At 41.1% G+C, this 16,847-nt stretch overlaps 1 protein-coding gene across 1 annotated transcript in view; it reads left to right on the top strand.

Moving 5' to 3' along the window:
- The window catches only part of LOC110169116 (mitogen-activated protein kinase kinase kinase kinase 4-like), a 108,850-nt gene that overhangs the window by 72,429 nt on the left and 19,574 nt on the right, over positions 1 to 16,847 (top strand). The window contains 6 exon segments of the mRNA XM_055148798.1: positions 216 to 397; positions 2,124 to 2,293; positions 3,675 to 3,853; positions 5,794 to 5,902; positions 11,022 to 11,136; positions 14,774 to 14,947. Of these exon segments, the coding sequence (XP_055004773.1) occupies positions 216 to 397; positions 2,124 to 2,293; positions 3,675 to 3,853; positions 5,794 to 5,902; positions 11,022 to 11,136; positions 14,774 to 14,947 (929 nt within the window).

The raw sequence follows: 16,847 nt of genomic DNA on the forward strand, positions 1-16,847 counted from the left end.
AGTAGTAGTAGTAGTAGTAGTAGTAGTAGTAGTAGTAGTAGTCTCACTGGTCATTTCTGGTGTGGTTCTGGTCCGTTGGTCTGACCGGTCTCTCTCTCTCTCTCTCTGTCTCTCTCTCTCTCTCTCTCTCTCTCTCTCTCTCTCTCTCTCTCTCTCTCTCTCTCTCTCTCTCTCTCTCTCTCTCTCTCTCTCTCTCTCTGTCTCTCTCTCTGCAGCTCGGAGCCTCGGCTGCTGTGGGAGCGAGTGGAGAAACCCGCCGCCAAACCGACCAATCACGCGTCCCCCAGCTCCAGACTGACCAATCACACGGGCAGCGGGGGGTCTAGCTCCTCCTCGTCCAGCTCCAGCTCTCACCCCGGCTCTCAGTGCGGCTCCGGGGACAGAGCGAGGCTCCGCTGTGAGTCCAGACGCCTGACGCCCTGTAGCGCCCCCTGTGGACTCAAACAATCCACATTAAAGCCTCCAAAAGCATCTGTTCCTCTGTTTCCTCATCGCAGACAGGAGCTGGAGTTGTGTTTGGGTAAAAACACGTTTGAGAGAAGAGCTCAGGTTAAATGTGCAGATTTGTGAGTTAAACATGTGAACGAAACAAAACACAACTCCAGGTCTGTTTGTGACGAGGAAACGAGAACAGTGTGAAATAAAGATTTAAATCATAAACCAGGTCAACATCTGCTTTTCACAGTTAAAGGTTGTATCGAGGATTTTCCAAAGAAAGAGAAACACAGCGACTGTTTGTTATCGTTTAAAATCGTTATTCTGACTTTTAAACACTTTTAAACTTGTTATTATGACTTTTAAACTTGTTATTATAACTATTAAACTCATAATTCTGACTTTTAAACTCGTTATTATGACTTTTAAACTTGTAATTATAACTTTAAAACTCATAATTCTGACTTTTAAACTTGTTATTATGACTTTTAAACTTGTTATTATAACTATTAAACTCGTAATTCTGACTTTTAAACTCGTTATTATGACTTTTAAACTTGTAATTATAACTTTAAAACTCATAATTCTGACTTTTAAACTCATAATTCTGACTTTTAAACTTGTAATTATGACTTTTAAACTTGTTATTATAACTATTAAACTCATAATTCTGACTTTTAAACTCGTTATTATGACTTTAAAACTTGTAATTATAACTTTAAAACTCATAATTCTGACTTTTAAACTCATAATTCTGACTCTTAAACTTGTTATTATGACTTTTAAAGACAACGACTGTTTGTCCTTAGAGTAGTAGAAAGTAAAAACGCCCCCTCCCGCCTTACACTTGAAATCGCATTTGGAAGTTATGTGTCCAGAAGTAATTTAGTGACCGATGCGTCAGTTTGGAGCCTTCGTCTGCTTCAGTTGCGCCACCGCTGGGGAGGTACAACCCTTATTCCAATTTCCCCCCACCCCGACATTCCTTCATCCTGTACGCCACATGGACCGTGCCTAAACCAGAACTAAAACCAGGACTAAATCAGGACAAAAATCAGGACTAAAACCAGGTCCAAACCATGTTTAAACCAGGTCTAAACGAGGACAGAAATCAAGATTAAAACCAGGTCTTAACCAGGTCTAAAACAGGACTAAAATCAGGACTCTAAACCTCAAAAAGAATTTATCAGGACTAAACTATGCCGCGTGCACTGTGCCTCCTGCGCCACCAGTTCGTGAAAATATTGTCCCTTGTGTGTCGGCGAAATGTTGGAAAAAAACCTGAAGTGCCGCTGCTCTGACCAAGAAACAAAAAAAAGTGTGAGTGCAGGAACGTTTGATAAAAAATGGAAATGCTGTGACGGTCGAGTAAACGGCGTCGTGTCTGTGGAATGTGTCAGAGGCGAACGTAAACCACGTGAGTCAGTGACGCTAGAAACGTTGGGAGTTTGATTGACAACCCAACAGTAACGTGCTGCGTCTGTAACTCTATTTTGAACTTTTACTGACAGTTAGAAACTTAAAAAAATCCTCCATACAACCTTTAAACTGCAAATTCCCCCTGTGGATTCTGACCTGTGTCCAGCTCCGTTCAAACTAGAGGCCAAACTGTGTCTTACCAACAAATCAAACTTGCTGCATCGGACGTTTTTTCTTCCACTCTGACCTCTGCCCCTTGACCTCCTCAGCCTCGTCCAAGTCCGACGGCTCTCCCCTCCTGAGAGCCGAGCACGCCCCGAGACAGCCCGAGGAGAGGAGGGACGTTCACCGGGACGTTCACCGGGACGTTCACCGGGACGTTCACCGGGACGTTCACCGGGACGTTCACCGGGACGTTCACCGGCCCGGGAAAGCGGCGGTGAGACCCGGATAGACTCAGGCTAGCTGGGACTAGCGCGTAGCTGCTAGCCTGTTAGCGCTGGAGTCTGTTTGGCGTAGCGTTAGCGTGGTTAGCGTGGTTAGCGTGTGGTGCTTTGGCTGCGGCGTCTTCACTAACAGAATGTGCCGACTTCTTCTTCTTCTCTGCTCCACTCGAACTAACGATTTTCCACATTTACAGCGAGTTTGTTTTCCGCACTAACCTCTGACAGAAGCGGACGCCTCACGCTTTGTCCTCTCGCCAAACGGTCGAAACGTGGACGGGGAAAAACGCAAAAGTGAAGCCGGTTTGATCCACACGGACAAAACGCAGAGCTCACAGTATTTAGTTTTCTCAGTCTGAAATAAGCAATTTATCAATTTATTCATCAAAAATACAATGACAATAATACGGAAGCTCATTTCCACCAGTAAATAAAAAATAAAAGCCTCACAGAAAGTCAGAATTACAAGTCATCATTTTTAAACTTGTAATTATGACTTAAACTCGTTATTATGACTTAAACTCATTAGTCTGACTTTTAAACTTCTTATTATGACTTTTAACTCATAATAATGACTTTTAAACTTGTTATTATGACTTTTAACTCATAATTATGACTTTTAAACTTGTTATTATGACTTTTAAACTCGTTATTATAACTTTTAAAGTCATTATTCTATTTTTTTTTTTTTTTATGTACTTGCGGAAATGGGCTTCCATACAATGAAGATGCCATTTCAATTTTTTTTTTTAGCTTATACAGTAAATTAGCAGCGGCAGTAGTAGTAATAGTAGTAGTATAAAAAGTAGTAGTAGTAATAGTATAATGTAAAAAAAATATGAGATCATGACCAGATTTTTAAAACCGTATTTTCCAGAAACCAAAACACTTGACTGAACTTTCCTCAGACTTTACTACATTACAATGTTTCAGTTCCAGACGTTTATCGTGATCTTGGATCTTCTGTTTCGGTGCCGTCACAGTTTTAGCTTTAGGGTCAGAACTAAAAAAAAAACAAAAAACTTCAGACCGTCTCTTCTGGCTGAGCTTTTGTCCCGTCTCCTGTCCACATTTCACCGTCTGGACCTGGGACTCGCTTCTCATCGATAATTTCCACGTGAAGATCTAATGAACCTGAGTGCACTTCTGCTTCTCATTGGCTGCTCCTCTAACCGGTTCCTCCTGCAGCTCCCTGGCTCCTGCTTCTCTCCCGGCTTCTGATGATGGGTCTGGTGGTTCTGCTGGGTCTGGTGGTTCTGCTGGGTCTGGTGGTTCTGCTGGGTCTGGTGGTTCTGCTGGGTCTGGTGGTTCTGCTGGGTCTGGGCCTGGTGGTTCTGCTGGGTCCGGTGGTTCTGATGGTCTGCCTCTCCTCCTCAGGACCTCACGGCTCTGGCCAAAGAGCTGAGAGCCGCAGACGACGTGCGTCCTCCAAACAAAGTGACGGATTACTCCTCCTCCAGCGAAGACTCGGACACCAGCGAGGACGAGGAGGACGAGGAGGTGGATCAGGAGGCCGGGGAGGAGTCCACGTCTGGGCCCGAGGACAGCAAAGCAAAGTAAGTCTTCAAGTTTTCACACAGAACTTCAGGCTTTATATATATAGATTTATAATAAGAACTGGATAAGACTAGTGGCTGCTCCAGGTACTGCAGCTTCGGGAACTCCAACCCAGAAAGAAAACAGCAATTATTATTTTAAACTCATGATTATGACTTTTAAACTCATAATTATGACTTTTAAACGTATGATTATGACTTTTAAACTTAAAATTATGACTTTTAAACTCATAATTATGACTTTTAAACTCATAATTATGACTTTTAAACTCATAATTATGACTTTTAAACTTATAATTATGACTTTTAAACTCATAATTATGACTTTTACACTTATAATTATGACTTTTAAACTTATAAGTACTGCAGCTCCGGGAGCTCCAGCCCAGAAAGAAATCTCCCGTAGAACAGAATGCATTTTTGTGAATTCAAACTGCCCGTGTTCAGCTGACAGAGCATCCAGATTTCACAAAGATCGGGTTTTTGTAGGGATTCTTTTTTTTATTTTTACAATATGAGCTGGAGTAAGAAAGCTTTCAGAAATATTCATGTGCATATTTGTCTGTAGTTGAGCATAAAATGAATATTTGTAAACTTTCGAATGAGGTCAGTCGTACATAAAATGTGTTGTGTGTATTTTATCCATCAGAATACGAATTGAAAAGTAACAACCTCAAGAATTACAATCACCAAATGAAAATGTACGATTACACGAACACGAATTCACAGACGCGACTCGACTGTCAAAAAATACAGCATCACTTCACAGACATTATTCACTGAGCAGAAGAAACACAGAAGTAAGTCAAAAGTATTTACAGCAGCGTCCACATCGTCAGGCCAAGGACAAACGACAAAATGAACAGAGCTCCACCTTAAATACCCCTTAGCCCCTCCCCCCGGGCTGAACACAGAGTTTTAAGGATGAACACAGGCAAAAACTGTAACTCACAATAATCAAAACAATATAAACACACAAATGAACAGCAGCGGTTGAGTCCGCGGTCATGTGACGTCCCTAACCCTAACCCTACCACATACACACAACACACACACTATACACACAACACACACACTATACACACAACACACACACTATACACACAACACACACACTATACACACAACACACACACTATACACACAACACACACACTATACACACAATTAGTTTCAAAGAGTTCATTTGAAGTTTAAAGTCAGAAGTTTAAGAATTAAGTCAAGAGTTAAACCAACAACCCTTCAAAATAAAATAAAATATAAATGTGTTAAACATGGAGACATATTTGACCATTGAATAACCAGTGTTTTAAAGTTTTAGAAAATGCTGCAGTGTTGAAAGTTCTCGTACATGAGCAGTTTCTCTGTGTTCATGTTTGAGCTGATCTATAAGAAAAAGAGATTTGTCCAAAGGTATTTTTCCTAAACGGCCCAGAGCGTCGCCTCTGGAGCTGCTCTTGTTGTGTGATTTGAATTTCTTTTCACAAACTCCTTTAGACGAGGTGGAGCGAGATGATTAAAAACTTTGTAAACCAGAATTAAATCTGCATATTTGATTGTGTTGTCCCAATTTAAGAATTTGTATTTGTCAAGTTTTCTACAACAGTGATAATTTGTGGGCTTTTTGTCTAATACTTTAAGTGATTTTTTATATATAGTTTCAGCTCATTTAAGAGTAGTTTTGTTTGTCACAGTCCAAGTAGTAACGCAATAATTTAGGTGCGGCAAAATCATTGAATTTAAATACATTTAAACACATAAATACAGTCAACCGGAGTTTGGTTCCTCAGAAACGGGGGTTGGTCTGTCAGCGAAGGCGCTCGGGCCAGAGAAAGACGCAGCGGTCGGTGGATGTCGGGGCGACGCCGGCCGCTGCGTCACAACGTTTCATCAACATGTGAACACGAGTGAAAATCCTCTCGGCTCTTTTCCTTCTTCAGGTTGAGTAACGGAGAAGCTCCGTCCGCCAAGACCATGGTCGTACGAGACGAAGGCGAGAGCGACGCAGGATCCACCCCCTGTAAAGACAGCACCCTGATCGTCCGCCAGGTACAGACCGGACCAGACCGGACCGGACCAGACCGGACCAGACCGGACCAGACCGGACCAGACCGGACCGGACCAGGACCAGACCAGACCGGACCAGACCGGACCGGACCGGACCAGACCGGACCAGACCGGACCAGACCGGACCAGACCAGACCAGACCAGACCGGACCAGACCGGACCAGACCGGACCGGACCAGACCGGACCAGACCAGACCGGACCAGACGACCGGACCAGACCAGACCGGACCAGACCGGACCAGACCGGACCAGACCGGACCAGACCGGACCAGACCGGACCAGGACCAGGACCAGGACCAGACCGGACCAGACCGGACCAGACCGGACCAGACCAGACCGGACCAGACCAGACCAGACCGGACCAGACCGGACCAGACTGGACACAACCGAACCAGACGAGACTCAAACAAACTCAACCGGACCAGACCAGACACAATCAGAACCAACCACACGCAACTGGACCAAATCCTACCAAACGAAACCGTACTGAACCCGACCAAACGGACCCAGACCAGACCAGACCAGACTGAACCGTTTGTCCCTCATGCATCCCCTTTGAGTTCTCCACATGTTCTTCTTCATGTTTTCTTCATGTTTTCTTCATTCCCTTTTGTTTTTCTTTCGCTTGAAGCTGCTGAATAAAATAAAATAAAATAAACTAAACTAAAACAGGAGCACAATTAACAACTAACAAATAACAAATAAAACAGGGTTCATTCAGTTTGCTGTGACTCGTTTGCCCGGCGGCACAACACAAGACTCCAGCTCGGGTTCAGTTCTCAGATGGTGTGGGGTTCTTTTCCGTGGAGTTTGCTTGTTCTCTCCAGTGGCTAAAAACGTTTACGTGACCGAGGAATAAATGAATTTGGCTTTAAAATGGGAATAAATCACCCACTTACTTCGGAATTAAGTCAAGTGTTTACATGGTCTTTTTAAAGCGGAATTCATTTTTATTTGGAAAACATGCATCCTGAATTTTGGACTTTCAGTCATCATGCAATTCACACTGGGAAGGATCATCAAACCTCCATGTTTGTTTTCCCAGTGGGACGTGTCTATTGTCAAAGTCGATCTTTTCAAGTCTTTTGAACCATTTCACTTTTGTTTCTGGTTCTGATATTGTCATATTTTAGTTTTGGGATTCAGACATCGTTAATTGTTGTGGTTGTTGGATCCAAACAGCGGAAAACAACTCGAGAAATGTGTTTGTGAACTTCATAAATGCAAAAGTGAATCAGATGTGTGTGACTCAAACCTCCGTTCAAACTGTTTCTCTTCCCAACGGAATTGAAAAATAGTGAAAGGTGAAGGTGATGGGCAGGATTGATCCACAGGAAGAACCAAAAAGGAAACATTTGTCTGACTAAATCATCCCGAGTTTACAGAGAACATTTTGTATGTGGAGCCACGACAAAACAAAATCTCGCTCAACCTCGGTTATGAATTTAAAAAGTCGACACCAAAGTGAAAGTCTCCAACTGTTCACCAAGAAACACCTTCCACTGCAAAGACCAAGACGTGATGTTTGTGTAAAACCACAAGAACAAGAAAGTGCAGCTCAGTCTGTTTGTCTTCTCCTCCTCTGACTTAACAAACCGGATTTTGTTTTGTTGTTGCTCCACATACAAAATGTTCTCTGTAAACTCAGGATGATTTCTTAGTCAGACAAATGTTTCCTTTTTGGTTCTTCCTGTGGATCAATCCTGCCCATCACCTTCACCTTTCACTATTTTTCAATTCCGTTGGGAAGAGAAACAGTTTGAACAGAGGTTTGAGTCACACACATCTGATTCACTTTTGCATTTATGAAGTTCACAAACACATTTCTGGAGTCGTTTTCTGTTTGGATCCAACAACCACACGATTACGACGTCTGAATCCCAAAACTAAAACATGACAATATCAGAATCCGTGTATCGTTCGTTCATTCGTTTTTTAATATAAAACCAAAAATAAGAAAATGAAAAAACAACAGTTTTCTTCATTATTTGTCTCCAAAACCAAAATGAAAAAACAGATAATGATTTATTTTTTCAGTTTTCAATTTCATGTTTAAATGAAGAATGGAAAAAACAGATAACAACCTTTTCCCGTTTACATGACTTCCGTGACTGCGATGCTGAACTGAACCAGGACTGATCCAAGTCCGGGACCAGACCAGGACCAGACTGGAGGCTCAGAGCCCAGGGCAGGGCCGGAGCTCGAAGCTGAAGCTCGGAGTCAAAGCTCGGAGTCCACTCTGGTCTTGCTCTGGTCCCGTTCCTGGTCTGGTCCTGGACCTGGATCAGTCCTGATCTCAGTCCGTACGTGGTGCAAAAGTCCAGCATCACAGTCACTGAAGTCACGTAAACGGGAAACGGCCGTTATCCGTTTTTTTCCATTTTTCATTTAAAGACAAAATCTGAAAAAAACGAATCATTATCTGTTTTCTCATTTTGGTTTTGGAGACAAATAATGAAGAAAACTGTTGTTTTTTTGTTTTCTTATTTTTGGTTTTATATTGAAAAACGAATAAACGAACAACACAGGGATTTATCAGAAGCAGAAACAAAAGTGAAATGGTTCAAAAGACTTGAAAACATCGACTTTGTCAATAGACACGTCCCACTGGGAAAACAAACTCACTTTTCTGAGGATCCTTCTCAGTGTGAAACTGTGCGATGACCAGAAGTCTGAAATTCCAGATATGTGTATTAATGAAGCTCTGACGTAAACGTGGCGAGACTAAATGATGAAGCGGTTAAACACGAGGAGAACATACAAACTCCACAAATCAGACTGGGACCTTCTTGCTGTGAGGCACTAACCCTTGAGCCAAAGCTTCTTGAGGATGTTCCAGACTCTGCTCTAACTCTCTTCTCTCTGGACTAACCCGTGTGGCTGTGGTAGATCCGGCAGGTTAGCGCCCGCCCTGCCGTAGCTCTCACCTTCCCGTCCCCGGAGCTCCTCAGACGCTCCTTCGGTAGAGCCACCCCCCTGTACCCCTCTCTGTACTTCCAGAGCGCGGGGGGGCGTCCTCGCGGCGCTCCGGCCCACCACCAGGGCCCTCCGCCGGGGCCCGCCCACGCCGCGCCCCGGCCCCCCGCACCCGCACCACCACCACCACCCGCACCAGCACCGCCCCCACCCCGGCCACGCCCGCCCGGACCCCAGCCGCCTGCACCTGCTGCCCGACCTCCTCCAGCAGAGCGGCCAGCCCCCCCCCCTGGCCGGCCCGCCCCGCCCCCCGACCCACCCGCACACGCCGCCCCACACGCCGCCGCACACGCCCCCCCACAGCCCCCACAGCCCCCTGAGCCCCCTGAGCCCGCTGGACAAGACGACCCTGCACGAGGTAGGTCCTGGATCCGCCAAGTCCGACACAAACGGACCCTAAACCTGTTATAGACCTGGTTTAGTCCTGGTTTAGTCCTTTAGTTTTAGGCCCTGATGTAGTCCTAGTTTAGACTTAGTTTAGTCCTGGTTAAAACCTGGTTTAATCCTGGTCTAGTCCTGGTCTAGTCCTGGTCTAGTCCTGGTTTAGTTCTGGTTTAGTCCTGGTTTAGACCTGGTTTAGACCTGGTTTAGTTCTGGTTTAGTCCTGGTTTAGTCCTGGTTTAGTTCTGTTTTAGTTCTGGTTTAGTTCTGGTTTAGTTCTGGTTTAGTTCTGGTTTAGTTCTGGTTTAGTCCTGGTTTGGTGGTCTCCTTGAAGATAGAAAGGTTTAAAGCCATACTGTGGAACATTTCAGACAAAATGAATAACATCTCCAAGGAGAAAAAAAAAAGTGTTTAACAGATTTTCTTAAACGTTCTGTTTGAGTTTGGGGCCAGAGTGTAACGTGTGTGAACACTGCCCTCTGCTGGTGGAGACCAGAACTGCACCACCTCAACAAACAACTAAACCACAGGTGTCAAACATAAGGCCCGGGGACCGGATGCGGCCCTCCAAGACCTTTAATCTGGCCCTCGGCTGATTTTCTACTAAAATATTTTAATTATAGTTTCTATTAAAATATTGGTAATTTTCTGCGGTGCTTAGCATAGTGGCCCCTCCCACCAGAGCAGCATAAATTAAGATTTGCCTCTTTCTTAACGCTCTTAAAGGATGATCGTTTTGACCTCATATCACAAAATATCAAAAATTTGAAAAGTGGAGCCGAGTGCAGGATTTTCCAAGAAAAATTGACTTATTCATATTTGCATACAAGTTAATGTTAAAACATTTAAGAAAAATTGCATTTTTCTTAAAGTTTCAGGTTGTTCATAATATTATAATATTTTGTAAAAGAAAGAGTTCATCAATTAAAAAAGATTTCTGTAATAGATTTGTGTTTCTCTGCACAAATATTTGAGTTTATTGTTATTTTTGGGGTTTATATGACATGAGTTTTCTGATCCGGCCCCTTTGGGATCAAAGTAGGTTGGACACGACCCCCGGAACAAAATGAGTTTGACACCCCTGAACTAAACAAACAAACAAACAAACAACAAAAACGACAACAAACAACTACCACCACCACGACGAGCTCAGGGCGACCAGACTCGCAACATCTAGACCTGGTTTAGACTTAGTTTAGGCTTAGTTTAGTCCTGGTTTAGAGTTAGTTTAGTCCTGGTTTAGTCCTGGTTTAGACTTAGTTTAGTCCTGGTTTAGTCCTGGTTTAGACTTAGTTTAGTCCTGGTTTAGTCCTGGTTTAGACTTAGTTTAGTCCTGGTTTAGACTAAGTTTAGTCCTGGTTTAGTCCTGGTTTAGACTTAGTTTAGTCCTGGTTTAGTCCTGGTTTAGACTTAGTTTAACGTCTTGTCGCCCTAAACAATCGACTTTTGAAGGTAAAACAGCAAAACCAAAGCGAGAACAAAAATAAATAAATAAATATTTCAAAAACGACTCGACTGAACCTCGAGTCTTTTCCTCAGGTTTAGACTCGAATCGCAGCAGCGAGTCGACCCGGTGTGACCATCCCGCCTTTCGTTTATCACCTGTTCATTTGACCCATCGCCAACTTTCTGTTTTTAAGTTGGACGTTCATTTTGTTTGTTCACCTCCAGCCCGAGTTGTGTTGAGTTGTGTTGTTGTGTTGTTGTGTTGTTGTGTATTCACCGTGTGCCGTGTCCCGCTCAGAGCCAGTCAAGTCACAACATGCAGAAACACAAGTCGTCTTCTTCGTTCACTCCGTTCATCGACCCGCGGCTGCTGCAGGTGTCGCCCTCCACAGGCAGCGCGCTCAACAACGTCGGTACGTCTGCCGGTTTGGGGTTTGTTTGCTGTTTTTTTTGTTTTTTGTTTTTTGTTTTTTGGTTGGTTTGGTGATTTTCAGATGCCGGGTTTTTGTTATTTTAATGTTGTTTCCTCCACACACAAAAAAACAGAAAAAAAAAACAGACGTGAAGTTGAGTTTTGTTTCATTCACACGGAAATTCCAGGAGCCACGGTTTGGTCCTGGTTTAGTCCCGGTTTAGTTCTCGATTAGTCCCAGAATGTAGACCTAATTTAGTCCTGGTTTAGAACTGATTTAGTTCTGGTTTAGCTCTCGTTTAGTCCTTATTTAGTCTTGGTTTAGTCCCATTTTATTTCTTGATTAGTCCTGGAAATTAGACCTGATTTAGTCCTGGTTCAGATCTGGTTTAGTCCTGGTTTAGATCTGATTTAGACCTGGTTTAGTCCTGGTTTAGATCTGGTTTAGTCCTATTTTTGTCCTGGTTTAGTCCTGGTTTAGTCCCGTTTTACTTCTGGATTAGTCCCAGAATTTAGACCTAATTTAGTCCTGGTTTAGTCCTTGTTTAGTCTTGGTTTAGTCCCATTTCAGTTCTTGATTAGTCCTGGAAATTAGACCTGTTTTAGTTCTGGTTTAGTCTTGATTTAGGCCTGATTTTGTCCTGGCTTAGTCCCTGGTTTAGTCCTGGTTCAGTCCTGGTTTAGTCCTGGTTTAGACCTGATTTAGTCGTGGTTTAGTTCTTGTTTTTGTCTTTTCTTCTCTTGTTAAAAGTTGAGTCTAAACTCTTCGTCTTTGTGTGAAAAGTGTGAAAAATGTAAAAGTCCTGACAATTACAATTTACACCTTAAACACGGGTGGAGTTTAAAAACACAGTGGAGCACTTCCTGTATCACCACGTGATGACGTCACAAGGTGGAACAGAGTGTTTTATTGAGAAGAACTCCTAAATTATGTGCAGGTTTGTGTGTTAAAAATGTGTGAATGAAACAAACACAACTCCAGGTTTGTGTGTGTGTGAAGAGCCTCAGTGTGTGTGTCCCTTTAATGCCACACTGCGGAACATTCTAGACAGAGCACTGGTTCTATCGCCATGGTGACAACTAGGGACGCAACGATACGGTTTTCCCAAGATTCGATACGTATCCCGATACACGAGTCACGATATCGATTTGATTTCGATACGATTTTAAGATTTTCTGTTGAGTAAAATATAAAAACTTAAGGATGTTTTACAGATATTTTACAGATGTTTTGCGGATATTTTACAGATGTTTTACAGATATTTTACAGATGTTTTACAGATATTTTACAGATGTTTTACAGATATTTTACAGATGTTTTGCGGATATTTTACGGACGTTTTATTTCATTATTTTAGGATATTTTACGGATATTTTACGGGCGTTGTATTTCATTATTTTATGGTTGTTTTACAGATGTTTTATTTCATTACTTAAGGATGTTTTACAGATATTTTACAGATGTTTTACAGATATTTTACAGATGTTTTGCGGATATTTTACGGGCGTTTTATTTCATTATTTTAGGATGTTTTACGGATATTTTACGGATGTTTTATGGGCGTTTTATTTAATTATTTTATGGATATTTTAGGATGTTTTACAGATATTTTACGGATGTTTTATGGTTGTTTTACGGGCGTTTTTTTTTCCATTATTTTAGGATGTTTTATGGATAATTTACAGATTTTTATGGATGTTTTACTGCCGTTTTATTTCATTATTTTATGGTTGTTTTACAGATGTTTTATTTCATTACTTAAGGATGTTTTACAGATATTTTACAGATTTTTTACAGATATTTTACAGATGTTTTGCGGATATTTTACAGACGTTTTATTTCATTATTTTAGGATATTTTACGGATATTTTACGGGCGTTTTATTTCATTATTTTAGGATGTTTTACAGATATTTTACGGATGTTTTATGGTTGTTTTACGGGTGTTTTTTTTTCATTATTTTAGGATGTTTTACGGATAATTTACAGATATTTTATGGATGTTTTACTGCCGTTTTATTTCATTTTTTTTATGGTGGTTTTACAGATGTTTTATTTCATTACTTAAGAATGTTTTACAGATATTTTACAGATTTTTTACAGATATTTTACAGATTTTTTACAGAAGTTTTGCGGATATTTTACGGACGTTTTATTTCATTATTTTAGGATGTTTTACAGATATTTTACGGATGTTTTATGGTTGTTTTACGGGCGTTTTTATTTCATTATTTTAGGATGTTTTACGGATAATTTACAGATATTTTATGGATGTTTTACTGCCGTTTTATTTCATTATTTTATGGTTGTTTTATGGATGTTTTATTTCATTACTTAAGGATGTTTTACAGATATTTTACAGATTTTTTACAGATATTTTACAGATTTTTTACAGATATTTTACAGATGTTTTGCGGATATTTTACGGACGTTTTATTTCATTATTTTAGGATATTTTACGAATATTTTACAAGCGTTTTATTTCATTATTTTAGGATGTTTTACAGATATTTTACGGATGTTTTATGGGCGTTTTATTTAATTATTTTATGGATATTTTGAGGATGTTTTACAGATGTTTTATTTCATTATTTTTAGGATGTTTTACAGATATTTTACAGATGTTTTACAGATATTTTACAGATTTTTTACAGATATTTTACAGATGTTTTACAGATATTTTACAGATTTTTTACAGATATTTTACAGATGTTTTGCGGATATTTTACGGACGTTTTATTTCATTATTTTAGGATATTTTACGGATATTTTATGGGCGTTTTATTTCATTATTTTAGGATGTTTTACAGATATTTTACGGATGTTTTATGGGCGTTTTATTTAATTATTTTATTGATATTTTATGGATTTTTACAGATGTTTTATTTCATTATTTTAGGATGTTTTACAGATATTTTACGGATGTTTTATGGTTGTTTTAGGGGCATTTTTTTTTCATTATTTTAAGATGTTTTACGGATAATTTACAGATATTTTATGGATGTTTTACTGCCGTTTTATTTCATTATTTTATGGTTGTTTTACGGATGTTTTATTTCATTACTTAAGGATGTTTTACAGATATTTTACAGAGTTTTTACAGATATTTTACAGATTTTTTACAGATATTTTACAGATATTTTGCGGATAATTTACGGGCGTTGTATTTCATTATTTTAGGAAGTTTTACAGATATTTTACAGATGTTTTATGGGCGTTTTATTTAATTATTTTATGGATATTTTACGGATATTTTATGGATGTTTTACAGATATTTTATGGATGTTTTATTTCATTATTTTAAGGATGTTTTAGTTTTTCACATAGACATGGAGCGACACGTGCATCGACCAAACACAAATATCGAATCGTGACTCCAGTATCGGTAACGGTTTAATATTTTATCGATTATCGTTGCTTCCCCAGTGAGAAAAATCACCAGAAAAGTCTCAGGATTTCAGTGATTTATTTCAGTTTTGTGCTTCTTTTATTATTTACGCTGTTTTATTTTTGTACTTTTGATTTTCTGCATGATTCTAATTTTGCCCGTTTGACCCCGTCCTGCCCGCCGTGCCCGCCCGTGCCCGCCCGTGCCCGCCCCCCGTGCCCCCCTTAAGCCCTTCCCTTTGACGTCTTAGGCTACGCCAACGCCAACGACGCTCGTCTGGCGGAGGCTCTTCGCGCCGACGCCTCCAGGAAAGGCTCCGTGGTGAACGTGAACCCGGTGAACACGCGACCCCAGAGCGACACGCCCGAGATCAGGAAGTACAAGAAGAGGTTCAACTCCGAGATCCTGTGTGCGGCGCTGTGGGGTGAGACGACGCACAACTACACACACAACAGGACGCACAACAACACACACAACAACACACACACAACAACACACACACAACACACACACACACAACAACACACACACAACAACACACACAACACAACACACACACACACAACAACACACACACACAACACACACACACACACAACACACACACAACAGGACGCACAACAACACACACACAACAACACACACACACCTGCAACAACACACAACAACAACACACACAACAACACACACAACACACACAACACACAACACACACACAACAACACACACGGACAACAGGACACAACAACACACAACACACACACACACACACACACAACAACACACACACACAACACAACACACACACAACACACACACAAACAGGACGCACAACAACACACACACACACAACAACACACACACACAACAACACACAACAACACACACAACAACACACACAACACACACAACACAACACAACAACACACACACAACAACAACAACAACACACACACACACACACAACACACACACACACACACAACACAACAACACACAACAACACACACACAACAGGACAACACGACAACACAACAACACACACACAACACACACACACAACAACACACACAACAACACACACACAACACACAACACACACAACAACACACACACAACACACACACACAACAACACAACACACACACACACACAACACACACACACAACAGGACACACAAACAACAACACACAACAACAACACACACACAACAACACAACAACACACACACAACAACACAACAACACAACAACACACACACACAACAGAACACACACACAACAACACACACACACAACACACACAACAACACACGGACACAACACACACAACAACACACACAACACACACACACACACAACAACACACACAACACACACAACAACACACAACACACACAACACACACAACAACACACACACACACAACACAACACAACACACACAACACACACACACACACACAACACACACACAACAACACACAACACACACACAACACACACACAACACACACACACACACACACAACACACAACACACACAACAACACACACACACACACACACACACACACACACACACAACAACACACACACAACAACACACACACAACAACACACACAACAACAACAACAGTAAAGACACAAACACAACACACACTGGGACTATATCAGGCAGGTCTAAACCAGGTCTAAACCAGGACTAAACTAGGACTAAACCAGGACTAAACCAGGACTAAACCAGAACTAAACCAGGTCTAAACCAGAACTAAACCAGATCCAAACCAGGACTAAACCAGATCCAAACCAGGACTAAACCAGGTCTAAACTAGGTCTAAACCAGGTCTAAACCAGGCCCAAACTAGGACTAAACCAGATCCAAACCAGGACTAAACCATGTCTAAACTAGGACTAAACCATGTCTAAACTAGGACTAAACCAGGACAAACTAGGACTGAAACAGGTATAAATCTGGTCTAATCCAGGTCTAAACTTGGTCTAAAATAGGACTATATCAGGTCTAAACCAGAGGAGCATAAATTGCATTTGTTTATCTGTATAAACAGTGTATTTTGTTTGTGTATTTTGTCTCAGATTAGGACAGAGTAGGACTCACTTGTGGGTCACTCTCTTTTCTGACCAGAGAATCGTCTTGAACTAAACTAAACTCATCCTAAATCACGTCCTGTGGTTTTGGAGCTTTGAGTTCAAATAGATTTTTTTTCGAGTAACAGAGTTTTCTTTTGCAGTAAAATTTCCCCCATCACCACTTTAAAAACAGCAATAAAAAGTTTTGAGTTTGTGCCAGTTTGAGACGAACAA

This window comes from Boleophthalmus pectinirostris, unplaced genomic scaffold, assembly GCF_026225935.1.
Source record: "Boleophthalmus pectinirostris isolate CB_2022bp ecotype Guang Dong unplaced genomic scaffold, ASM2622593v1 HiC_scaffold_1, whole genome shotgun sequence".
Taxonomy (NCBI): domain Eukaryota; kingdom Metazoa; phylum Chordata; class Actinopteri; order Gobiiformes; family Gobiidae; genus Boleophthalmus; species Boleophthalmus pectinirostris.